The 27281-nt window shown below is 35.5% G+C and overlaps 1 protein-coding gene across 3 annotated transcripts in view; it reads right to left on the minus strand.

The window, feature by feature from the left end:
- Positions 1-27281, minus strand: part of TNKS (tankyrase) — a 176695-nt gene that overhangs the window by 33284 nt on the left and 116130 nt on the right. For all 3 annotated transcript variants that reach the window (XR_004475386.2, XM_004277152.4, XM_033400604.2), the window contains exons 12-17: positions 11083-11254; positions 8942-9021; positions 5628-5773; positions 3511-3676; positions 1952-2171; positions 1546-1655 (exon numbers count right to left, since the gene is read on the minus strand). Coding sequence is in view for 2 of the 3 variants with exons in the window: in XM_004277152.4 (XP_004277200.1) it covers positions 1546-1655; positions 1952-2171; positions 3511-3676; positions 5628-5773; positions 8942-9021; positions 11083-11254 (894 nt within the window). In the remaining variant the exon portion in view is untranslated. The remainder of the gene's footprint in view (positions 1-1545; positions 1656-1951; positions 2172-3510; positions 3677-5627; positions 5774-8941; positions 9022-11082; positions 11255-27281) is intronic.

A 27281-nucleotide genomic window follows, 5' to 3' on the forward strand; every position in this document is an offset into this window, starting at 1 on the left:
TGAAAGGAAAAGACTGACAGGACTGAACTTTTCCACATCCACAAAGTATGGGATATACTGGAAACACAGTACATAGATCAACATAGTCTACACAGTTGACAGTATATGTTTTACTAGATCAAGTCAAGAAGTATAATTCTACTGCCTACACCTATCCTCACTCATTAGTAGATTTATACAGAAGTTAAAAGACACTGATCCCATCAGCTTTATAAACTCTTAACTGATAAACTTTTAACTGAGGCTTGGAGATATGGAGAGAAGGATCATGCTAAGAAAAATATTGGACATTATTCTCCAAATGATACATATCTATACTTATAACTCAAAGGTAAAAGGATTATACACACATGTATATGTAGTATATTAGCAGTAAATATTTAGCATGCCTGGTCTTCAGTAGAAATACACGTAGTACAGTGAAATTGAGAATTTTATATGAAAGAAGGCTAAAAGAAAATTCTAATGATTTTAATAAAGGATTAATTATCTTTGGAAAGATAACTTCAAATACAGAAGTTTCAAGAGGATTTCAGTACTAATAATATATTTATTAAATCTGATAACTTTCAATTAGCATATATCACACTTGGAAGTAAAATTTTCTTTCCTTTCTGTCCAACTTGAAACTAGATTGTTTGCTTTCCTTGATTATTCCCACTCAGACATGTCATCTCCCTGAAATACTGGTCTTTGAGAGGGGGCATGAGAAGATGCAGATATTCTCATTATGAAGGGCAAGGGAGAAGAGAGTAAGAGAATATGGAAATCATGGTGATTAGTTTTTACTTATAGTCTGTCAGGCTTTTGCAAATCTAGAAACTGTCCTCACCAATAATGATTCCATCTATGAGAGCCCCTAGTATGTACATTCTGGCACGTGTGCATCTTTACAGTCAAATAGGGATTCTGACAAGCACAAAAGCATTCATCTTCTTCCTGTGTGATTCATCAGACCTAAAGTGGGCCTTGGTGACTTCCAGGCAGTCAGTCCAACAAATGTCAAGGCACTGGAATACAACCCTCTTCCTCTTTCAGCTGATGATTACAGACTACAGTTACAGGGCTTTGCAAGAATCAATTGTGACTTTCACTGTGGGGTTTCAGCTAGTCATCTGAACTCTATGAAACCATATACACCAATAACTCAACCATTTTCTTGAATCTTTCTAAGATGCTGAGGATAAACATAGGCAAGCATAATTTCCATGCCTACAGAGGAACCTCCTGGCTTTCATAGTTTCTAAAATCTACTTAAGGCAGAGTTAAGATTTATTATCTACATCAATAAATATTAACTGAGCAGCCATTACATACCAATTATTGTGCTAGATAATGTGAAGAGACCAAAAAGCTATAAAAAGTATGGTCCTTGGCCAAAAGATAGTTATGCCTGAGAAGGCTAGAAACACTCTGAATAGTAAGATTAAAACTGTGCTAAATTATGCTGTTGGTTAGATATCTACTTATTGCATGCATGGTATGCATTTAACAAAGTAGTAAATATCAGTGAAGTTTTCTAGACTTTAACTTTAGCATGCTCACCCCATAGGATGCTGCATTGTGAAGAGGAATTAAACCACCTTTGTCTTGGGCATTAACATCTGCTCCGTGCTCTAGAAGATATTCAGCTACTTCCAGGTTATTGTAGCCTGCTGTTAGAATGAGAAAAGGCAAATGTCAGCTTAAAAGAAAAAGGAAAATATGTATATAAATGATAAGGACCAGAAAACATTAATACTTTTTGCTTTACACTACTATCACATAATTAAGTATAAGACATTTACAATAAGAAATTTATATAATTTATAATAAGAAATTATTTAAAATAACATCCATCAAGCATTTTCTGAGTAGCACTCTTCATGCTCAGCATTTCTTTCATCTTCTGGTGAGCTGTATTAGGCATCTAAGAAAGATCGTGAGCCTTGCAAGTGCTGGTGATGCGTACCTGCCAAGTGCAGAGGGGTTGAGTTCCTGCCTTGGGTGTCTCGGCAGTTGATATTCTCTGGGGTACAGAGCTTCTGCACTCTTGCCAGGCAGCCCTTCTTGGCAGCATCCAACAAAGCAGCATCTCCTCTCAGTAAGTCCTGAATATCTGTGTCTCCTTCTTTTACCAAATCTAAAGGTGTATTTCCATCTCTGTTCTTTTTAGTCGGATCTGCTCCATGCTACAAAATAACCAAATGGGGTTTGTGTTTTCTGTAGTATCTTTGTTTTGTTTCTTTATTTTTAACTTCACCTTCACTCACCCAAAGAAAGATTATCGATTCTATACACATTGTGAAAAACAGAGGCAATATTTGGTCTTTCTTGCAAAATTCCTACTTAGCAATATACTGGATCAGCTTTCTAACTATCAATACTTCCCAACCAAAGCCCCAAGCCTCAGGATCAACAGTGATGGTGAGTGGGAAAGGTGTCGAGTGTCTTTTACTTTTCGTATCATATACTTTCTCAGACTCCAAGCTGTCTTCAGAAACCACTTTTCCTTTTAATCATGGCCTGGATATTAATGTTGACCAGATTTCAATTATATAGAGATATTCAGTGTTGATGAAGTGAGAAGAGGAAGACACACAGGTGGAAAAAGTACTTAATTCCAAATGGAATCAATAAAAAGAAAGTTTGGTAATTTAAAAATATTTCCATTGTAAGTCTTAGAACCTATCATGAAATTAGGTAGAAATGTATTAACAGTTAATTTGATTTTAAAAGTTTAATCATCTATACCTATGAAATAAGGTCAATAAAAGTCAAGAATCTTTATTACAGGCCTGACACAGACTGCTATAGGCCCAATGGAGAAATCTGGAATAATCAACCTAGACAATGAATTCACATTGTCCTAGAAGTTATTTCTTACTAACCAGTGATAATAAAAATGAGTATCAAATACAGTGTTATTCTCAAAACTTATAAGAACATACTTGATCCCATGAAAGTTGCAGGAGAAGAATTTTATATTTAACCAGGACAAGTTTTTCTCTAGTTTAAAAAAAAAAAAAAAAAAAGAGAAAATGACATAAATACATCTCCAGTCATTTTTCACATCTTTTAATTAATTTCACATCTTTTAATTTAACTTCATATCCTTTAATGTTTAAATAATGCTTAATAATTAGAAATGAGCTTGTTAACAATAATAGCTAGTAAGAAGAAAAAATCAAACTTGATGGAAAAACTTGGTTCTTCTCGTACAAATGTTTTCTGATATTAATACTGTAAGTATCAGATAAGCAATGCAAACTAATTCAACTCTTTCCAAAACCTACCTTACTGAACTGTGATGGACTCAACATAATCAAGTCAGTTCAGAAAGGCACTTCAGACATTACTCAAAGCTACGTGAGTATCATGATATCACACTTAAACATCCCCCTAAAATAGAGAATGGAAGCAGTCTCTACAGCACTTACTGTACTGTATTATAGAATAATTTACTCTGATGTAATTTTATGTCCTAACCAAATAATAAATATAATTACTTTATAATTTAAAATTACATACTTTTAAAAGGAGCTTGCAGATTTCATATTTTCCTTTAGCTGCTGCTTCATGTAGAGGGGTAAATTTCCATAAGTCTGCCACATTGACAGAAGCCCCATGCCTTACCAAGAGCTCAGCTACTTCATAGTGTCCATATGAACAAGCATTATGAAGAGGCACCAAGCCACTAAACAAAAGAAAATTATTTTAAAGACATACAACAAATCTTTGCATTAAAATGATATGTATAATAAAAATAATTCTCTATGGCATTGATTATACTGAGCAGTCACTTAAAAAAAAAATTCTCCTCTGATCTTGAAGATAGCATCATCCATTTCCAAATAAGGATTAACAATTTCAAAAATTTCAAAAATGTCCCTTTCAATATAAGGACTTGCTTAGTTTCTTGGTGATGGATATAAATTTCACAGCAATCTTTATTCTTAAAATACATATAGATATACCCATAAAAAAAGGTTCTATTATAATACTTTTAATTCAGGTTTCATCCTGGCAATATAAAGAGCAACACTACAAAGAGATTTCAGGAATAACTAATTAATAACCTGGTTTTATCATCTCTCAGATTTTCTTCCATTTGGGTCTTCCTAGTGAAAACTGTATGCTTGCTTACTTATAAAATACACAATGCAATCTAACTTATTTACTTAGGCAAGTTCAACCTTTTGTTTTTGGCTTTTTTTTTTATTGTTAATAATCTGGTAGTGGTTTCTGTGCATAGATTTAAATATTTAGGTGCCAAGCAATGAAAACTCAAAATCCAAGTGATAGAGAAACTTCAGTATTCTGTAAAGAAAATAATGAAATCAACCATAAACTCTAGTCAGATGAGCAAACTATCCTGTGATGACTCTAAGTTCTGATTGGAAGGCAGCTGGCATTCTAAAAGGACAAAGATGTCCCCATAAAAAAGGGTGCATCAAAAAGATAAGTTTAAGTTGCACTTAGTACACAGCAAACACAAGGTATCAAGTTAGTACCTTTTTACTTAGAGAGATCAGGTTTTTCTGTTTTTGTTTTTAATGTTTTGAGGCCAAAAATACTGACTGCTAAAATGGGGCAATAGAGGGACTTCCCTGGCGGTCCGGTGGTTGAGACTCTGCACTTCCAATGCAGGGGGTGCAGATTCAATCCCTGGTCGGGGAACTAAGATCCCACGCGGCGTGGCCAAGAATAAAGTGGGGGGCGCTGATGGCAATAGAAACAAATGTTGGTTCCTCTCTAACGCACCATAATACTTTGAAAGAGCTAGTGATAATATTATTAAATATTCATGTCTGATGTATCCCTTTTAAAAGATAAATAAGCCCAAAATGGTTAACTGAGGTCTAAGTTGTGTGGTTTAATTCTACAGCAGTCTGGTATATAATTACACAGAAAGGTGCTTATTTATATTTTGAGATGATATGAAATTAACTCAGGATATGGAAGCTCATTTCAGTTAAAACTTCCTTCTTGCTTTTCTAAATAGCTTCCACGGCTGCTTTAAACTCTATCTAGATAAATTAAAACAGTTCAGTAAACTAATAAAAAATAGAGAATATCTGAATGAGTAAAAATAAAATTATGTTTCTATTAATATGACTTTGGGATGGGTGGCTTCTTTTAGGAGGAGATTAAACATTTTTAATAGCAAAAAAAGGGATGAACAATAAATTACAAACTATATAAACACATGTACATAATGCAGTAAAATACTATATATAGGCATTAAAAGGATGAAATGAACTATTAAGTACTGACATGGAAAGACATTCAGCATATACTACTGGGTGAAAAAGGCAAATTGCAAAGCAGACCGTGTGCAGTGACATCATCATTTACATTAAAAATAAGCTCCACTGCAACAGCACACACACTGTGACAGGTCCTTCAAAACTCCAGACGGTTACAACAAAATTTTGATGCTGTAATCTCTAGGAGGTGGAGTGAGAGGGACTTTTCACTTTCTATACTATACATTTCCATAATGTTTTAATTTATGCTTTAAACTTAAAAAAAACATGCATTACTTTCTTAATAGGGGAAAAATACCTAAAACTTCAAAAATATAAAGAAAAGAAATTTTAAGTATCAAGAAAATGAATCCCAAACAGTGAAATTCTAATGCATACCCTTTGTCTTTGGCATGGACATCGGCACCATGGTGTAGGAGGTACTCCACGACAGACACACGGTTATAGCCTGCCGCAAAGTGTAGGGGTGTAGAATGCCGGCCCTCTAAATCTCTGCAATTCACATTCTGAGGGCTGCAAAGTTGCTTTTATGGCACACACACACACACAAACACAAGAAGAACGTTAGTATTTATTCATAGAACTCGCTCCAAAATACTGCAGACATCTTGGATAAATTGTATTTTTCTAATGAATATTTCTTTCCAAAGATTAGATAATACAAGTGATGTTTTAAAATCAGCACGATGTTTGGCTTTACAGTGTCTATGTTTGCAGAGCTATTTAATCTTTTTCAACATTTCCTGGCCAAAATCTTAATCAAAAAGAAAAACCCATAATAAGGCAAGCATTTCCAAGGCAAATGGTGCCTTCCTTCTTCATAGTTATAAGGCTTTCCTCCCCGAGACTGCCTGTAACAGCCTGTATGCTTGTACCAGCACGCTCTTAGCCACTCTTTGCTCAAATAAGACCAACCCTGGTTGACTGCAGAATTACCCAGAATTCTCGCCTCCTTTGACGTGGCAAGAAGGCGCTGGGAAAATTACATTAATTCTGTCTGGGCCATCCACTTGGCCCTTTGATCCATCTCAGCAAAGCCATGCAGTCAACAATGTTTTACTTGATCTTTGAGGGGATATTTGTCTAAGTCTACACGTCAGATTGATTCTGATCATATTCTAGTTTCTGGCCTTTTATCTCCTTCAGCTGTATCCTCCAAATCTCTTCTATTTCACCTATTCTCCTTTTGAATATTATCATTTCAGCACAAGCTCAACTGTTTGCTTACAAAGCAGTAGAAGCAAAGTTAGGCCAGAGTGGTTGCATCGCTGATGGTGACAGATGGACTACAATAAAAATATTTGAGGAACAATTTATAAAGAATTTCCTATTTTTTCAGTGAGAGGATTATTATCTACGTGTGAAAACAATCATCATCTCCATTTTACAGATAAATAAACCAAGGCTCAGAGAAGTTAAGTGACATCCTTTTTCATACAGTGGGTAAGGGGTAGAATAAAAACTCAAACCCCACTTTCTTGATTCTTAATCTTTTGATCTTCTTGTTACATCATTGCTTACCTACTTAATTACCCAAACTCAGGGAAGTGATGAGAAAAGAGGTAATGAAAAGAAGGATTCTTAAGTTAAAAGAGCAGAGAAAAACGGTGACATTTTCTAGGCTACAGGTATGATGGCAAGGGCTTTCATATATAGCTCACTGTAATGAGCTATTATAATATAAAAACTCTGAACCTGGAAGATATCTATGGAGATACTGAGGAGGGGCTGGTAGGGTAAAAACAGGGCTTTTCAGGTGGTACAATTTTTATATGACAGAAGGAAGTCTGGGCATAAGGGAGAGACTAAAATCTGAAGAGCCATTGTCATCTGGCCAGGTTATATCTTTTCATGACAACTGAGTCTGTGGCAAATTTTATATATTTTATTAATATATAAATTATAGAATCAAAAAACAAAATTAAATAGAAATAAATAAATACATAAACTAGAAAGAAAGGCTACAAAAATTGACAATAAACACCTTCTATGGTGTCTTACATGACTGAAGCTGCTTCCTGCTGCTGCTTTTATTCTAGTTCTTTATATTCTAAGTTAGCTTGTTTTTTCTTTTGCAGAGAACAGTGGCAAAATGGGGATGTGGTAGGGAATGAAACCCAATTTATTTTATGTTTTTATTAACAAAAAGAAAGCCAATTCGGCTTATTAAATATTTGCTTTTTACTATTTGGAAGTTCTTTATCCTCTATTCTATTTCAATTTCTTTTTGAATGCCAAGGCAATTTTTATATCCTTCCTACCTGCTTCTCAAATACTTTACTCAGCAAACAGACTTTTTTTCTAATAACTAATTTCTAATGCTTTCTAAAGCCTCTAAGGAAGGAAAAGTTTACCATGCTTAATTCTCACTTAATTTGTGCTTTGTTTTCTTCTGCCATTTCTACTCTACTCATAAAAATATATTTGGCCTTTATTGTGAATGGATTGTTTAAGAAACCTGGAAGCTGTGGCATGGTTTCTAATACATACAAGATGTAGGAATTAAAACCTACACATTAAAAAAATAATAAACTATTAATTTAATTATAATGGGCACATATAGCAATTCTAGCACTGGGGTTATCATGCTGTGATACAGAAAAGGAGTCCTAATCGCTTTTATATTTTAAGATTTTATTAGGATACATTTCAAATGATAAAAGTATTTTTAAGAAAAAATATATATAATTTCAGATCTAAGAGAAATTTAAAATTTCTCTCTAGGGGCTGTTATGACTGAAATTTACTATTTTCCTTTAAATAACTTAGAAGTTAATGTAAGATGGAAGAGAGGTTGGAAGTAGCCACATAATGCAACAAAAATAAAATTTCTAGGCAACAGAGTTTAGAAAGCATTTACTGTCATTTTCAACCAGTATACATCATTGAGAGTACGAAAATTTGTTTGCTAAAAATCACAAAAACCAAGTTTGCTTAATAAGAAACGACATAAGAAATGAGCAAGATTAGTTTGTAAAAAATAAGCTGGTAAGATTATCAATACTAAATTTGCAATTAGCCTTTCTTTAAAAAAAGGAATAAAAAAATAAAACTACAAGACCAATCCCCAAACAAAAATAAAACTCATACCCCTTTCTGCTATCTTCTCCCACACATGAATGATTATAGAGGGGAAGTGTATGTGTTTTAAAAAGGTGTATTCAATACTAGAATATAATTTTATATTTGAAAAAATTCAATCTATAATCATTGTTTCTACACCACAAGTAAAGGTTGATACAATTTCCTTGGCAAGCAAGGACATAGAAAAGAAGACCCATCTTCTGCATATAATTAATTCCAAATGGTTGCAGGATCATAAGGATGCTCTCCTAGAGCAAATGTGAGAATCTCTTGGAAAAGGTCAAGAACATTGTTTCAAACTTTACTGTACTATTACCTGGGCTTGAACTAGCTTGGAAAGTTATGAAAGTGGGCAAAATAACATTTTAATTAATAAAAGTAGAAATAAAAAGAGCATTCATATAACCAGAAGTAAACTGACTAGAAAGTGGTTTAATGTACGGCACATACTAGGAAAACCTTCACAGTTAAAGATCTCTCCTGTTTATGGATCTATTCTGCTCATCCCTTTTATTGTTTGGATTTGAGTAGTTTCACTTACAAGCCTAAAATGAATTGGTAAGCAAAGGTTCCACAGAGCTACCCAAGACATTAAAGCGCTGCCTTACCTTCACAGTTTCCAAGTCTCCGGCTTTAGATGCTTCTAAGAGCCGATAGTCAACATCAGAAGTGCGTATAGGTGTACTTTCTACATGAAAGAAAGGAAAGAGTACTGTTGGTTTTTAAGGAATCACAGAGTAGCTAAGGAGGGAAAATTATTTGGTGAATGGAAAGAGAGAGGTTAAGGTGTCAGAAATTTCTAAGATCTAATTTAAGGTTTTGTGGTGTCTTACTTCAATCTATATCCACCTTATCATAAGCCAAATTCAAACAAATTTTAGGACACACAAATCCTCTCCATCCCAATTACTCCGTCTTTCAAATTTTATGGTCAAAACTTGGCAAAGGGGAATGGAGAAACATAGGACCATGAGATCACGGACATCTTTATGATACATTGGTCTTTCAAAGTGTTGGAGCGAAGCTTTGCAATAGATTCTGTTATGTAAACCGAGGGAAGCCACTCAACTTTCAGTACTTAATGTTTAGCCTTTCTTTTTGGTCTCAACTTCTACACTATGAAACAGAAGTAATACTCCTGAAATCAGTGACCTTAGAAAATATAATCAGTGTACGATAAAGGCCTACTAAATACAGAAATTTGTTTAATTCGCATTTATGGCTTCAGGGAAATGCAATTTAAAATGTCTTAAGAGGTGTGATACAAATGTTAAATAGAATATAATTAAAACAGGCTGTTAAGTCTAGAAGTTATGAGGCTAACAAATGAGTTATTCTGATTAATCCAATACTATAAACAAACCAAAAATTCATTATACATTGGCCCAAATAAAAAGATTTTTAAAGAAAACAATGCTTATCACTCAAAGTATGATCATGGACATTAAGTGTGGCTTTTATAATGCACATGTGTACACACACTCATGTAACACAAAAGAACTTAAGTCCAGAAAACCTGGATTTAGACTGGGCTCTATTGTGATGATGGACAAATCATTTGATAGCTTAGTTTTCGCACCTATAAAGTGAGCGTTGGTTGGTTTCCCAGAAATTCTCTTCCAGGCTTAAGATTTCAATATCTTGTGGCCAGAGACACCTTCCTTGAGCCCAGTGTCCAAACGGGAAGATCAAGTGATGCTATAATAAGGTTTCAGAGTTCAGAAGAAAAACTTCAGCTCTTTCTAAAGTACTTTATTCAGGAAAGTGAGTTTTACAGAGTAAGATAGGGCATTTAATAAAGATTTTTGGAAAGGTCTCTGTATAGTTAGGTCATAATATCTATGAATTTCATTTCTGGATAGTAAATGGATGCTATAAAATATTCATAATAAAGAGGGTATGCTGCGTCTGACAAAGAAAAGAACTACTGCATTATACGTAGGGAAAGCAGCAGGCTTCTGATTCCTTGCCTGTAGCCTACTCCATTTTACTCTTTCAGTTTGTTAGGTCATTCTACAGCAGACATAATCCATGGAAAAAATTAAAAGAATGAGAAAGAAGAGTCAATTATATTAAATTTCTTTTGTAACTTCTTATTCATTTTTCAGTAGGCAGACCGTGTTATTTCCTCTGATTTGGGGGCTTTGGAAACTAGTATCTATTTTTGTAACAGTTTTATGTTTGATCGCCCTCAATAAAGGAGATACTTAAAGTATATAACACTGTACTAGGTAGGCACTGTAACACTCAGTAAGATTTTATAATTATATTTAAACCAGGAAAGACAAGATAATATCATAATAGTACAATGAAGTTAAGAATTACAGAAAGCAGAATATAACACATGTAAGAACAATTAATTATAAGATCATTACCATATGAACGATTTGTAATTTTCCCTATTTGATAGATTTCGGAGCAACCGTAATTCCACACTGTTTATAGGAGTTTTAAGTAACCTTTGATCATAACACCCATAAGTCAGGTTTCCAACTTAACACTAAAAAAATTAAAGAAAATGGTTGCCTCTCTTCATGACACCTACCTCAACCCCACCAAAATAGGCGGATGGGCAGAGCCACAGGCTAAACTGCAAGCAAGGAAAGGCAGGAAAAATATTCAGGCAAAGAAAATACTCCAAAGAGCCACTTAAAACAATGGGCACAAAGTTTGTCTGTGGAAAGAGTTTATCAGTGGACAGACATGGAAGAGGAAGAATAGAATGCAATGTCTATCTATTTGAACTTACCACTCAGAATCTGCTGCACTGCTTCGTTCCCCATCTGTGCTGCTGTAAAGCCTTGTAAAGAGATGATGGAGGGATCAGAGCCGTAACTCAGTAGCAGGCGGCAGGTCTGCAGGTGACCGGCAAGGGCAGCTCTATGCAAAGCAGTCTGACCAAGGGTGTCCAGTGCATTCATCTGAAAAATCATTGGGTGGGCACATGAGATCGAGCAGCTATTTTTGTTCCCTTTTACACCCTAGCGAATAAATTATGAGAAAAATCAACTGTCAAAGCTTTTTGAAAAATACCACAGACTATTCATTATTAATTCTCGCTTACTGATTCTAAGAAATACCATCTTCTTAGTTGTCTTTCTCTGACCACCTTATTGAAAATTCTAACATACCCATCCTTTCCCTGAACGACTGTCTTCCTGTCCGTCCTCCACTCCCTGCCACTCTCCTCACAACTAGGGGTCTCTGTAAGGTCCCTGAGGGCTGGGACTCTTGCCCGATGTTCACTGCCTGCCACGTCGAAGATGCACAGTAAATACTTTTGGATGAATGAGTTCTACCAAACTTGTTCCCGGAATATAAAGACAACAGAGTAAGTAAGCAAAGATAGTCAAAGTAATTAATTACATTTCTTTTCTAATTTTAGTAAATGATTTTGATAGAATGCCCTAATTGAATTACACATTTAACCAAAAACCTGATTTGAAGATTCAAAGGTTCCATTTTTAAAACTTTGAAGAATTACAAAGGAAGAATAATTTTAAGACTGTTAAGACAATGTTAAACTTTGGAATCATGTTTATAATTTGATCAAAACTACCTAGTCCTAACCTGTTTTCTAGGATACCCCAGTAAAGACTCTATTCCACTCAGACCAAAGTCCATGTTCATTGTACATGTTGCTTCTTTCAGAGAAGCCCTTTGCTCTGCCTTTCTGGATTATGAGATCCAGTGCAAGTCTCACCTTTTCTAAGAAATCTTCCTTGATTACTTGAAGCCTTGCTGATTACTTCCTTTCTGAACACCTATGTCAATTCAGCACTATTTTATAAATTAGAACACAGGGATAGTGTTTGTTTACCAAGTAAAACTAAGGTTACTGAAATATGGAAAGTATTGTATAGGTTTTCTGGGTCCTTTAGAAAGCTCCCGTTAATGGTACATAGTAAATTCTCAAATATATGCTGGTTGGTTATTCAAAACACTTGGGTACCCCCACCAAACACAAGATTAAGAAAAGAAAGGATTTAAGACAGTCTCCCTGTCTCCAGTTTTTCATTGTTGTAAGGCTGTGACACTTCAGGCAAGGGTTCGAATAATTTTTTTTTTTTTTAATTTTATTTATTTTTTTATACAGCAGGTTCTTATTAGTCATCAATTTTATACACATCAGTGTATACATGTCAATCACAATCGCCCAATTCATCACACCTCTCACCCCCCGCAGCTTTCCCGCCTTGGTGTCCATACGTTTGTTCTCTACATCTGTCTCAACTTCTGTCCTGCAAACCGGTTCATCTGTACCATTTTTCTAGGTTCCACATACATGCGTTAATATACGATATTTGTTTTTCTTTCTGACTTACTTCACTTTGTATGACAGTCTCTAGATGCATCCACGTCTCAACAAATGACACAATTTTGTTCCTTTTTATGGCTGAGTAATATTCCACTGTATATATGTACCACATCTTCTTTATCTATTCATCTGTTGATGGGCATTTAGGTTGATTCCATGACCTGGCTATTGTAAACAGTGCTGCAACGAACACTGGGGTGCATGTGTCTTTTTGAATTATGGTTTTCTCTGGGTATATGCCCAGTAGTGGGATTGCTAGATCATATGGTAATTCTATTTTTAGTTTTTTAAGGAACCTCCATACTGTTCTCCATAGTGGCTGTATCAATTTACATTCCTACCAACAGTGCAAGAGGGTTCCCTTTTCTCCACACCCTCTCCAGCATTTGTTGTTTGTAGATTTTCTGATGATGCCCGTTCTAACTGGTGTGAGGTGATACTCGTAGTTTTGATTTGCATTTCTCTAATAATTAGTGATATTGAGCAGCTTTTCATGTGCTTCATGGCCATCTGTATGTCTCCTTTGGAGAAATGTCTATTTAGGTCTTCTGCCCATTTTTGGATTGGGTTGTTTGTTTTTTTAATATTGAGCTGCATGAGCTGTTTATAAATTTTGGATATTAATCCTTTGTCTGTTGATTCGTTTGCAAATATTTTCTCCCATTCTGAGGGTTGTCTTTTCGTCTTGTTTATGGTCTCCTTTGCAGTGCAAAAGCTTTCAAGTTTCATTAGGTCACATTTGTTTATTTTTGTTTTTATTTCCATTACTCTAGGAGGTGGATCAAAAAAGATCTTGCTGTGATTTATGTCAAAGAGCGTTCTTCCTATGTTTTCCTCTGAGAGTTTTATAGTGTCCAGTCTAACATTTAGGTCTCTAACCCATTTTGAGTTTATTTTTGTGTATGGTGTTAGGGAGTGTTCCAATTTCATTCTTTTACATGTAGCTGTCCAGTTTTCCCAGCACCACTTATTGAAGAGACTGCCTTTTCTCCATTGCATATCCTTGCCTCCTTTGTCATAGATTAGTTGACCATAGGTGTGTGGGTTTATCTCTGGGCTTTCTATCTTGTTCCATTGACCTACTTTTCTGTTTTTGTGCCAGTACCATATTGTCTTGATTACTGTAACACTGTAGTATAGTCTGAAGTCAGGGAGTCTGATTCCTCCAGCTCCGTTGTTTTCCCTCAAGACTGCTTTGGCTATTTGGGGTCTTTTGTGTCTCCATACAAATTTTAAGATTTTTTGTTCTAGTTCCGTAAAAAATGCCATTGGTAATTTGATAGGGATTGCATTGAATCTGTAGATTGCTTTGGGTAGTATAGTCATTTTCACAATATTGATTCTTCCAATCCAAGAACATGGTATATCTCTCCATCTGTTGGTATCATGTTTAACTTCTTTCAGCAGTGTCTTATAGTTTTCTGCATACACGTCTTTTGTCTCCCTAGGTAAGTTTATTCCTAGGTATTTTATTCTTTTTGTTGCAATGGTAAATGGGAGTGTTTCCTTAATTTCTCTTTCAGATTTTTCACCATTAGTGTATAGGAATGCAAGAGATTTCTGTGCATTAATTTTGTATCCTGCAACTTTACCAAATTCATTGAATAGCTCTAGTAGTTTTCTGGTGGCATCTTTAGGATTCTCTCTGTATAGTATCATGTCATCTGCAAACAGTGACAGAGTTACTTCTTCTTTTCCAATATGTATTCCTTTTACTTCTTTTTCTTGATTTTCTTCTCTGATGGCTAGGGCTTCCAAAACTATGTTGAATAATATTGGTGAGAGTGGACATCCTTGTCTTGTTCCTGATCTTAGAGGAAATGCTTTCAGTTTTTCACAACTGAGAATGATGTTTGCTGTGGGTCTGTCATATATGGCCTTTATTATGTTGCGGTAGGTTCCCTCTATGGCCACTTTCTGGAGAGTTTTTATCATAAATGGGTGTTGAATTGTGTCAAAAGCTTTTTCTGCATCTATTGAGATGATCATATGGTTTTTATTCTTCAGTTTATTAATATGGTGTATCACATTGATTGATTTGCATATACTGAAGAATCTTTGCATCTCTGGGATAAATCCCACTTGATCATGGTGTATGATCCTTTTAATGTGTTGTTGGATTCTGTTTGCTAGTATTTTGTTGAGGATTTTTGCATCTATATTCATGAGTGATATTTGTCTGTAATTTTCTTTTTTTGTAGTATCTTTGTCTGGTTTTGGTATCAGGGTAATGGTGGCCTCACAGAATGAGTTTGGGAGTGTTCCTTCTAAGAGGCTTGTGCAGGTTTCCTGATGGGAGGGACTGGTGCTGGGTAGAGCTGGCTGTTGCTCTGGTGGGCAGAGCTCAGTAAAACTTTAATCTGCTTGACTGCTGATGGGTGGGGCTGGCTTTCCCTCCCTGTTGGTTTTTGGCCTGAGGGAACCCAACACTGGAGCCTACCTGGGCTCTTTGGTGGGGCTAATGGTGGATTCTGGGAGAGCTCCTGTCAAGGAGTACTTCTCAGAACTTCTGCTGCCAGTGTCCTTGTCCCCACGGTGAGCCACAGCCACCCCCTACCTCTGTGGGAGACCCTCCAACAGCAGGTAGGTCTGGTTCAGTTTCCCCTGGGGTCACTGCTCCTTCCCCTGGGTCCCGATGCCCACACTACTTTGTGTGTGCCCTCCAAGAGTGGAGTCTCTGTTTCCCCCAGCCCTGTTGAAGTCCTGCAATCAAATCCCACTAGCCTTCAAAGTCTGATTCTCTAGGAATTCCTCCTCCTCTTGCCAGACCCCCAGGTTGGGAAGCCGGACATAGGGCTCAGAACCTTCACTCCAGTGGGTGGACTTCTGTGGTATAAGTGTTCTCCAGTCTGTGAGTCACCCACCCAGCAGTTACGGGATTTGATTTTACTGTGATTGTGCCCCTCCTACCGTCTCATTGTGGCTTCTCCTTTCTCTTTGTATTTGGGGTATCCTTTTGGTGAGTTCCAGCATCTTCCTGTCAATGACTGTTCAGCAGCTAGTTGTGATTCTGGTGTTCTCACAAGAGAGAGCCAATAAATTCTTAATGGTGTGCACAAGATTCACCATGAAATGCTGACAAATTTAATTATATCACATTTGCCAGCAGAAAAATGACTGTTTATACATAAACAACATAAAAGCACAGCCATTAGCGTGTACTAATGGAAAACACAAGTGGTCAAACTAAACTTCTTGAATTTTTCTGTGAATATTTCTGTTATGTCCTCATCACAGGAGAAAAACTTTAAGAACATTCTAATCATTAACATTTTTCTGGAAATTGGATAAGACACCCACTAAATTATTCAATTATAGTGATGGAAATCCATAATCCAGCTCATTAAATCATGGGAACATGGTTTCAGAACTACTACTCTGAGATACAGATCTTACCAAGTTATTCCTCACCCCAAACTCAGTGACTCTTCAGTGCCTTCACATAAACTTGAATCCCTCAGCGTGTCATTGAAGACCATCTGTCATTTACTTTTACACCACCTCTCCTACCTCTCTTCCCACTATATTTTTTCTTCATAATCTGATAGGCCTGCTATGCTCCAGCTTTATTAGATTACCCTGGAGCCCCATTTTCTGAAGGTGTTAGTTTCTAAAGTCATCGTGAAAGGTAAAATTTGCTTTTGGTCAAGATTATCCTTAAAGATACCTCAGCAATGCGATGGTAGAGACAGATGTAAAGTTTCTCAGTAAATCCAACACCAGCCAGTTTCACTTCCAGTGTCTAAGCAGATCAACTGAACACCAGATAAAGTACAGACAGTATTTTTAAACATTAACAACACACTATGTGTAAGAAGCGGTTCTCTCTATTAATATGCATGGTGGAACTGAGCGCAATATAGAACACTGCAGATTCACTTCTTCCGCCTCTTACTCATTCTGGGACATGCACTCATGGAGTGAAATACTGAGCATAAATCACTACTCACTAATATAAGGAAGGGATGCAACTACCATTTACTAAGCACTTGCTAATATTAGATGCTACATGTAAACTGTAAGCTATTTAAAAGCAGAGACTATGACTTAACCTTAAATGTAACTCTTCCCTCTATCCTAAAGTACAGGAGAGACCAGTGTAACACAAAATTCTTTGCTTTAGTAAATGTATATATTTTTCTTTATGAAATAATTCTTCCCTCAAATTCTAAATAGTTTCATAGCAACAAAAGAATATCCATGGAGTGCTTCATCAGACAACAAGGCTGAAGCACTACAAGAAGTCATAGAAAAGTATCAGCGAATAATGTAATAGAAGCACTCATTCCATGGAAATAAGTAGAATAAAGAAACTAGAGGGACTTCCCTGGGGGTCCAGCGGTTAAGACTTCGCCTCCCAATGCAGGGGGTGCAGGTTCAATCCCTGGTCAGGGAGCTAAGATCCCACATGCCTCGTGGCCAAAAAACCAAAACATAAAACAGAAGCAATACTGTAACAAATTCAATAAAGACTCTTAAAGAATGGTCCACATCAAAAAAAAAAAAAAAAAAACTTAAAAAAAAGAAACTAGAAAAATCTGGTGAGACTTTGTATAACCCACTTAGAAAGAACGACAATCAATAATAGGGAAATATTAAACAGATATTCTATAGGGGTTTTTGTGAAGAAGAATTATTCCTCTCTAGAAGCAAATGTCAGAAATTTCTCCAATTCCCTGGTCTCAGGGCTCCGGGCTTTCCCGTCTCAGGTCATAAGATGACTGCGGCAGCCGCGCTCCACCAGTGCCAGGCAGTCTTACCCAAGGCCAAAAGGGAAGTTGCCGACATCTATTTTAAAAGAGAAGAAAGCTTTCTCAGCGAACCTCTCCTTATGGTTGGGGTCAGAGATGGTTTGTGGGCCCATGCCTTTACCAGGCACTAGTAAGGACGAGATGAGATCATCAGAGCTGTCTCAGACCCTCAAGCTTCTCTATCTGAACAAAACAGAGCTCTACAGAAGGACTTGGCAAGCTTTGATCTGCAGGCCAGCTCCAACCTACTGGTTTTGTGTGGCCTGCAAGCTAAGAATGGTTTTTACATTTTTAAATGGTTACATTTTAAATGGCTATATAAGTACCTACATAAAATCCTCTATTTTGTCTCTTGGCCCACAAAGCCTAAAATATTTACTATGTGGACTTTTAAGAACACATTTACTGAAAAATGATTACTGGATGGGAAATCGACTCTCTGCTTGAGTCATTACAGATCTTTAAATTGACTCAAAACTGAAAAAAGAAAACTCAAGGTCCCTAACTCCCTCTCATATCTAACTTGATCAACACCCTTGAGGTTCTACCTTTATTTGTTTATCAGTCAGTCATGGGTTAGAATCAGGGCTCTCTATAAAGTGGGCAATCTAATTTTTTCCTCCAAATATTCTGAAGTGGTTCAAGGCACACAAGTACAAAGTGTGTGTGATAAATTTATTCCTGGAGGGCAGCAGTAACTATGTGATATGACTAGAGATCAATCCCTGTCCCCCGATTTTTTAAATGAGTCACCTGGCAGGATTTGTGTTGCTGCTCTAGTGCAGTTTCACAGTGAAGAAGGGTGATATATTGGAGCCAGTGTAATTTTATTTTGTTGTGATGCCAGGGAATTGTAGGGAACTCTCATTGTTTAAAGGGAGTTCTCCTAAGTTTGGATTTATTACTCTAATCTCCACCATTCTGTAAGTTACATAAATGGTAAATGACAATAATTCACTCTACTGGTGGAGAAATAACAGGAAAAGATTAAATGACCGGTGCATGTCATCCATAAAATCAATGCTGGAAACACTGAAAAAAAAGGGCCAACTGAAGTACAGAATATAGTCCAGAAGCTAGAATATCTCTTGACACAACACTGTTCTTTGTCCTCTTGGCTTTGATGACTGTGACTCACACTGTGATAATTCTTCACTCAGGCAAAGAACTTAGGCTCAGCAACATTCAAAATATTCTTTATATACGAGTCAAACTCTTAAAAAAACAGAGAGACAAAACAAATATACAGTCTAGTATTATACATATAATTAAGTGCCTAAATGGTCATTCAAACTGAGCTAACCAAATAAATGACATTGCCGCTCACAAGGAATCTTCTAGGAACTTTCAAGTTATACAGCTATATATATGCATTGCTGTCCATGAGTTTTGTTTTCAACCTAAAAAATTTATTTGACAGATTGATTTTATATACAGAAGCATGAATTTATTCTTCATATTTTAAATAAATACAACTTTCTTAATATATATGTATTATTTGGAATTACCAGCACACTTACTGAAGAAATTCAGGAATGTTGGGACTGATGAAGTCTTTTTTAAGACACAGTTTTATTTTCCTCTATCCCAATCTCTACCACAAGGATATGACAGAGGATGTCTTCAAAGACCCTTAGCATTCAGCACTAAAGAGATCTGTTTTCTCTAAAGTACAGAAACTGCCTCAAATAAGAAAAATGTTATATTTAATGTGTTACACCTCAACTGTGGTAATTAATGGTTAGAACTGGCTTAAGATACAAATTCAGAAGGTGTGAGAAGAATAACAGATGTCTGGCAGTTTTAAAGACAAACATTCTTTTTTTTTTGTATCTGGAGATAACAAGTTGAGGTATGTATCTTTATTTCTATTTGAATAGTAAGAATGACTTTCCTAAAGAGGATAATTTGATAAAATGATATAAAACCACAATGGTATGTGACCTGAAATGTATAGGACATAAAATTATGATTAAAAAAATGCCAAAAACAGTTTTGGAAACCAGCAAGCAGACCATAAGGAAATGGTTAAGGGGATTCTTTCAAAAATCAGTGTGAACAGCCTAGTCTCAACAGCTAACCATCAGGCTCAGTTCATCTCTCGCTTAAACTTCAGCTATCATTGTCCACATCACTCATTTAGTAATTCATCATCAATTGTTCTGTGACATTTCCGTACTTAGGCATGTAGACTCACATTATAATTTTACGTTAACTATGAACATGTGTACATCCCAAACTAAACCTGATTTCGAGTAATCTGAGAGTTGAAAACAGTCTCTATATTATTTTAGCTAGAGTGACAATTTTTTTTTCTGCCCAAATCAGGATACTTTGAAATTAAAAGCAAACAACAGTTAAAAAAAATTAACAGGCATTAATAAAATCTACAAAAGAGGGATAAAGACAGGAATCTGAAACAGGTCTATGCCCTGGTAGACAGAGACTACAACCTAGGGAACAGGTAGGTGGCAGGCATACTGTAATATTTTTAGCTTGAAGGTAAGAAACATTAACTCGACATCATCCCTTTTTATAAAAATCTTAAAAAGCTAACTTTGTTGAATACTGCTAAATGATTATGCCAACTGTTATACATATACCTTGAGTCTACATTTCTGTAATTGGTTTTCTAAGAGAAAGTAGTTTCCTAGGATGTTATCTATCTTCCTGAAGCAGGATTTGTTCATGCCATCTGCCTATTCAAAATTTCCAGTGGCTCTCCAAGTACCATGAGAACAAACCAAAGCTCTCCAGCTGAGACCAGCAAGATCTTGTTCCAGCATATCTTTTCAGATTTTCACCATCCCCCATGGACTACCTATTACTCCACCCACTGAACTAACTAATCATAACTTCTGACTAAAAAACTCCTTTGCTTTTCAGATTGAGTCATTATTTAAAATGTATTCTTTGTATTTTGTCTATTTCTATATATCTAATTCTTGGACATTCCTAGCTTAAATTCTATTTTCTTCATGGAATTTCTCCATTCTTTCCCCTAGCCTGCCACCACTAACAGAAGTAATTGGTCTCTCCTCTGAATAGCAATCTACCTGTACTTTCCAACCCATATAACAGATATTCAAGTAGACTGTGTTAGACAAGACTATTTTTAGATTTTAAGTCCCTTAAGATAAGAATCTTTATCAAATTCAAACTTCCTATATACCTCATAGTAACAAGTGCAATACCTTTACACCGGTTGTTTGAAAATGGTTGGTAAATGGAGGGCTCAAAAGAATGACAAATTAGTAAATTCTTATGATAAAGAATATTGTTTTCAACATACTACTCTGTATACTGAACAAACATTAGAGACTATCAAACTATTCTCTAACCAAAAACCATGCATTTCTTCTTTCTCTAGAAATCTGGAGGGAAAAAAGTTAAATGCCTGTGTTGATAGAATTGTTTAATATTGAAAAAAACTGATTCACTTTATCTATAATAAAAGTATAATTTACGTTTTTACAGATATTTACAGGCCATTGTTATCCACAGTGGGATATACACAGTTAAAAGTATCTCCTGTGAGGAATGAAATAAATAAAATAAGCAAAAATTCAATTCTTAGCTAGAATTCTGCTACAGTAATCAATATTTTACTCTAATAGGTTTTTAATCCTTTAATGTGTTATGAACCCACCAGAGTATGGAGTCTGTCTAAGAAGTTAAATTTTAATTTGAGAAAAGTTAAATTTGAGAAACATGAAACTAGATTAATGTTTACTAGCCAAACTTGAGTATTATTATTTGTAAACCTTCAATATTCACATGGAATTTTAAAAGGAACAATCAAGTTCTCTGAAAAGAGGTATATTATATTATAATGGTGCATACTTTCTTTGCTTTCTTAAAGGGGTACTTACCTTGCCCATATGCCCTAACTGTCAGAGAAATAAGTTGCAGAGAGCACAGCTGATTAGACTCGAGGTGCCAATCCCATGGTTGTGCTAAACAAACTGAAGTCTTATTCATACACTCCCTTTCTCATCCCTGAGACTTGGGAGAGATGGCAGCTGCAGATGGTATATTTTTAAGCCAAAGGCTTATAAAGTAGGGGCTGAAAAGACCATATTTGGGCCACAGAGAAGTAAAACAGAAAAATACAGTCTATAAAAAGAAGAATGAAGCAGATGAACAAAGACCAGCAGAGAAAAGAAAGCCACACAATCTCAGAAAGAGAAAAAGAGACAGACACAGAGAGAGAATGGCAGCCAAGGTAACAGTTTCGAAACTTCTTCCAGCCTTTTGCGAATCTCAGCTAGAATTCCTGCAGATTATTTCTTTGGGATTAACCACATGGTTATCTCATAGAAGTAATAAGCAGGCATGTATATAAATAAGTATAAAACAGATTTCTACTTATGTCTAATCTAGATTCAGTCAATCTAACTGAACAGTAACTAAAATGTCTCTGAGACACTGGCCCCTTTGGACTTTATTTTGATATGATCAAACTTCAGATATTATTTGAACTATAAAAGCTACTTTGGATCTATATCTTTAAAAGCACTTTAACACCTTTGGCCTAATAGAATCTGCTTATCAATCCACCTCTAGAAGAGCATTAATAAAATCCTTAAAATAAGCTAACACATTTCTCCAAAGTGAGCAAAGGTCTTGATCACTCTCAATATGAGAAATAAGCCCATTTAATGCCAATGACTATTGACACAATTTCTTCTTACACACATTATAAATAAATCTGTCAAATTAAGACATACGAACATCAAAAAAAAGTTTTCATGTTTCACACATTTAACAGATGCTCACTAATGACAAAATAGCAGTGCTTTCATGTATGAAAAAAAGCACTTCTGAATTAAACCTTTTGTATCTGCTGTATTAATAATACCGTATGCAATTGGGGCTTAGGTTGTACTTAATAATGATAGCAAACAAGGCAGTAGCAACAGAATGCAGAATGCCAGGGTACATTAACAATAATAAAGAAAAAAGGATAAAATCTTCATGTCTTTCCCATTTAGGCCTTACAGTAATCTTGCGAAGCAGGGGTTGGTAGAGATAACTATTAATTTTTTAAGATACAGAAGTTTACTCCTATAAAAGTGGATTTCTCAAATAAGTTGGTTAATAACCCCATTTTCTTATAACCATCCTTTCCTTAAGAGTCATTTGTTTTCTGTCCTTTTGCTAAATATTGCCTGCTTGCCTCTCTGGACCCACATCCACCCTCCACCCTGCTCTGTGTCCTGGGAAAATCACGTGTATGGATCACATCAATGGGCTCTTTTGGTCTTTAACTTTTCGCTGTATTTGGCCAGTGGGAAGTAATGACAAGGGGACTGGTGGGAAGGAGAAGAGTGAGGAGTATGGATTAGATATAGCCTTTATCAAAGGCTACAGATGCTGTCAGGTGGCCTGCTCTATATAGCTCCCCTGTTCCTTGCCCCTTCAGGCCCAGGATGATGATAGCTCCCACTTGCTGCTGGTACTACCTCATCCTTTGTTGATTTCCTAAACCTTGCCCACACCTTTGTATATAACTCCTTTATTAAACTTTCCTCAAATTACCCACTCTGAGTGTGCTATTTATTGCCAAGACCCTAACTAATACAATTTTCTACCTCTGTATCTTTGGAACACCTCCTTCAAAAGCTACCAAGGCCCTTATGTGAAAATTGCCAAGTTAAATGGATCGTCTACCTTGGTTTCTCTCTGCAGCACTAATCACCTGTTCCTTCTTCACACTCCGTTGCACTCAACAGACACCATGATAAGCCTTTCAGTTCCTCTTCCCACTACTGTTCCACAAACATGAGTAATCCTCAAAGGTTATTCCTTGACTCTCAACTCATCTCTCCATATTCTCTTCCAGGAACCTTCCTCATTCCCACAATGTATGATCACTATGTCAATGGCTTCCCAATTGATCTTTCTAATCCTAAGCTCTCTTTCATACTCTAGTGCTGTATTTCCAACCACTAGTTTTATTTAATGTCCCTCTATCATATTAACTCCAAGTACAAAATCATTACCAAGACATAGGACACCAGTATTTCTTTCTAGCTTTCTTACTTCCTTAATTGTACCACCACTTTCTAAGTTTATTCCAGCACCAATTCATTTCCAACTACCACCATTTTCTAAGTCTGTTCCAGCACCCAATTAGTCTTTCCAAATGGCTTTCGTCTTTCTCTTCCTTTTTCATTATTGATGCCACTAAATTGGTTCAGGATTAGCTTCAAGTTTGGTAACTGCTTTAACTTCCAAACTATTTCCCACAGTATCCAGCTCACAATCTTTATCATTTTACAACTCAATGTTGAGCTAGTGGATCAAAACAAATGATAAAGGGATTATATACATCTCTTAAATAAAATGTAGATAATTAAAGGAAATATATAGTATATAAGTTTGAAAAGACAAATATAGAAAAAAATACAATGCTCATACTTACTAGCAATCAAAGTATTGTTTGTGTGCCAGGTACTATACAACATACATATATATATAAGCTCATTCAATTTTTACCAAAAAAACAAACAAAAAAAAAGACCCTTGTAGGGGAGGTATTAATACCCACATATCACCAATGAGTCAACTGAGGTTCAGAGAAATTAAGTTCACGGTCATAAAACTAGAAAGTGGAAGATTCTAAACTGAAAACTGTATCTGTCTATGTTACATACACAATATGCTTAACTTGCAGAGTGAACCTGTACTTTGTATTTATTACCAAGTTTTACACAAAAGAATGCTTTGGCTTATATAAATATTACTAAGTTCTATTTGTCTAAGTAAGACAAGTTAGTTAATGGTATTAGATCTCCCTACCAAATTCTCTGCCTTTTCTGATTTAGTAGTCTTAGCTTGAGAATTAGGTTCATCATGAGGAGGGGAAGACAGCAGAATGGTAGAAGCAGCCTAAGAGGGCTGAATCCTAATTTGGCAGCGGGGCTACTTGTTCAGAAGGTGCTTTTAGAATCAAATGGAAACAATGAGTCATTCAAACATCAAATTGGAACCACAAGTTGCCCAGAAAGAACACTAGGCAAGCAAACATTAGGGCCCAACAGTAGCTAAGTTGGGTCTTTATAGTGAGCTTTTACTAATGCATTAGTCACCAGATAAACTAGCCCTGAGGGATAGCAGTTTGCCTTGGGACCAGGAAATGAGTGAAGGGGAGGATGGAAATTTGTATCTATTGGTTCCTAACCCTGATTAAATATGACTTTTTTTCCCATTTAAAGTGCCTAGTCGCAGGAATTCTCAATTTTGTTGAAGTGAAGTGGAAGGACTAGGGATATACTAGTCTAAAAGGCATTCTACATCACTAGCAGGGTGGTTAAAATTATACATGACCCACTGATAAATTGTGACGTCACTGATGAGAATGTACTGTGAACATGAAGGGCAGAAAAAAGATTTAGAACCACAGACCTAGAGTAATGCTGACTAGGATAGGTTATATAAAATAATGTTATTCCTCACTGAACCTTCAGGAAATAAAATGACTCGTGGGAGACAACAAAGAGATACTTTCCCAAAATGAAGGGCATTATTAATGGTTATTCAAGAACATTATAAATGCCATAAGATATTTTTAAAAATAGGTAAATGATAAACATACCATGCTCTTAAGTGTAGCAGAAAGCCTACTTAGCTTATTATTTTGTTTGACAGAACAACAAGACATTATTTATGTAACAGTGCAGTAGTTGTACCCTGAAAATAGGTAATAAATCTGTAGAACTCTGTTCCTTTCATTCCAGCTCATCCTGTTTAATTAAAAACATCAACCGTCCTTTTAAAGCAAGGATCATGCACCTTAGGAATAAAAAAATGTTTTAAGAACCGTCTCAATATACATTTATGTACATTTGTAAATTATAACCAAGCAGGGCTAAACTAATACATAATAAATATATAAAAAATTTATACAAAAAAATTACAAAGGATGGGAAAGAGGTGAAACAATTAAAAATTAAAAAAATTTTAAATTATTAGTCGTACAAAATATCATTTGGCTCAATTAAAAGAAACTTAAAAAAATCTTATAAAAATTATGTTGTAGATTTGAGGGTCTGATTCTAAGTTCATTTTCAATAGTTGGTCCCATTGGCTAGATTATCTAAAAAGATTTCACATAGATATGTAGTGCCACTGGAAAAAGTGCATTGTTAGCAAAGCCTTCTAAATCACAATGTTTATTTTTTAATGTAATTTACTAATTATGCTAAGGTTTTAACTGAATTCTGCTAGTAAAATTGCATTTTTCTTGATTCTTGCAAACTTATTATGAGGTGTTGCATTAAAATATTTTTAATAGGTTCAAAAACTACCTGAACACAAATTTTAAAACAAAACAAAAACTTTAAAACAGGTTAGAAAATCCTGTTGCCCAGTTTTTAAATTATATAGATATGACAGATGGGTGATAAATACACATCATTTTTTGGCAACAAAATCACAAAACAGTGGATATTTTCTAAAAATCTATTTTCAAAATGTCCTCTTCATTTGTTAAAGTTCCTTTTAAAGAGCAGTTACTTTCTCATTCACTCTAAAATATATAACTTTCACCTTTATCTGATTATGTTTCTCTTTAAAAAAAAAAGTACCTACATACAAGTAATAGTCATTTGTCACCATAGAACTATCAGCAAATTTTGAACTTCCTTATTTTCATTAAAAAAAAAAATAAAGGCACAACAACTAAGTACGTCAACCCGAAAATCCTGATTCATAAAATAGCCAGATAAACTTTTTATGCTATAAGATTGTCATGGTCATTCCCTCTGATTTTCAACAACTATATTTATCAAGATTCTACCATTTAGGATAATATCCATAAATCTACTCATGTAAAGTGCAATGTGTCACAAAGTGCTGAAAGTGAGCAGACGAGTGAGTGTACCACGGTCAATCCACACACACACAACTCGTGTTCTTCCTCACGAAACACCTTGGGCTCTGACATGACTCAGACAGGCTGACACATGGACATAATGAGAGTGCCAGCATCAATCTGTGTATGAAATATTAGTACAGTAAGTCCCCTACATATAAACCTTCAAGTTGCGAACTTTCAAAGATGCGAACGTGCGTTCCCATCTCCAATCATGTAAGTTAGTTCACATGTCTGGCATACATTTTTACATGAATGCATCCTCTACAAGTGGTTCTGCTTTTGTATACTTTACAGTACTGTATAGAGTACAGTGGTACAGTATCATTATTTCAAGCCAGGATGTCTGGAAGCAAGCATAAAAAGCAGTGGTGATGTAGCTGGTACTGCTAAGAAGCGCCAGCTGTTGTACTGCACTACTGTACTTTTCAAGGTACTGTACTGTAAGATTAAAAATGTTTTATTTTTTATGTTTGTTTTTTATGTGTTACTTGTGTGAAAAGGATTATAAACCTATTACAGTACAGCACTATACAGCCGATTGTGTTAGTTGGGTACCTAGGCTAACTTTGTTAGACTTAAGAACAAATTAGACTTATGAACATGCTCTCGGAACAGAACTTGTTTGTATGTAGGGGACTTACTGTAGATATTAACTTTTTCATTTGTAAATAAATTACTATTTTAATAAATCAAAATTCTAATATTTTTTTCCTACACCCAATGGCTCATCTTGTATGTTCCATAGAGTGTCTGCACCCTACTTTGGGGACTCCTGCTTTAAAGTATTCACTCTTAAGGATTTAAAAATCTGCAAGTTCAAGTACCTCTGAAAAACAACCAGTTTGCTTCCCTTCAAGCAAATTTTCCTCAAGCAATTTATGGAGTCATGGAGTTACAGATAATGTCACTCAGACAATGCCAATAAAAATGGTTATTAAAATTTTATTTCTTTATATTAAGGTTATTTGAGAAAATTATTATCATTACCAGTTTGAAGG

This window comes from Orcinus orca, chromosome 21, assembly GCF_937001465.1.
Source record: "Orcinus orca chromosome 21, mOrcOrc1.1, whole genome shotgun sequence".
NCBI classification, from domain to species: Eukaryota; Metazoa; Chordata; class Mammalia; order Artiodactyla; family Delphinidae; genus Orcinus; species Orcinus orca.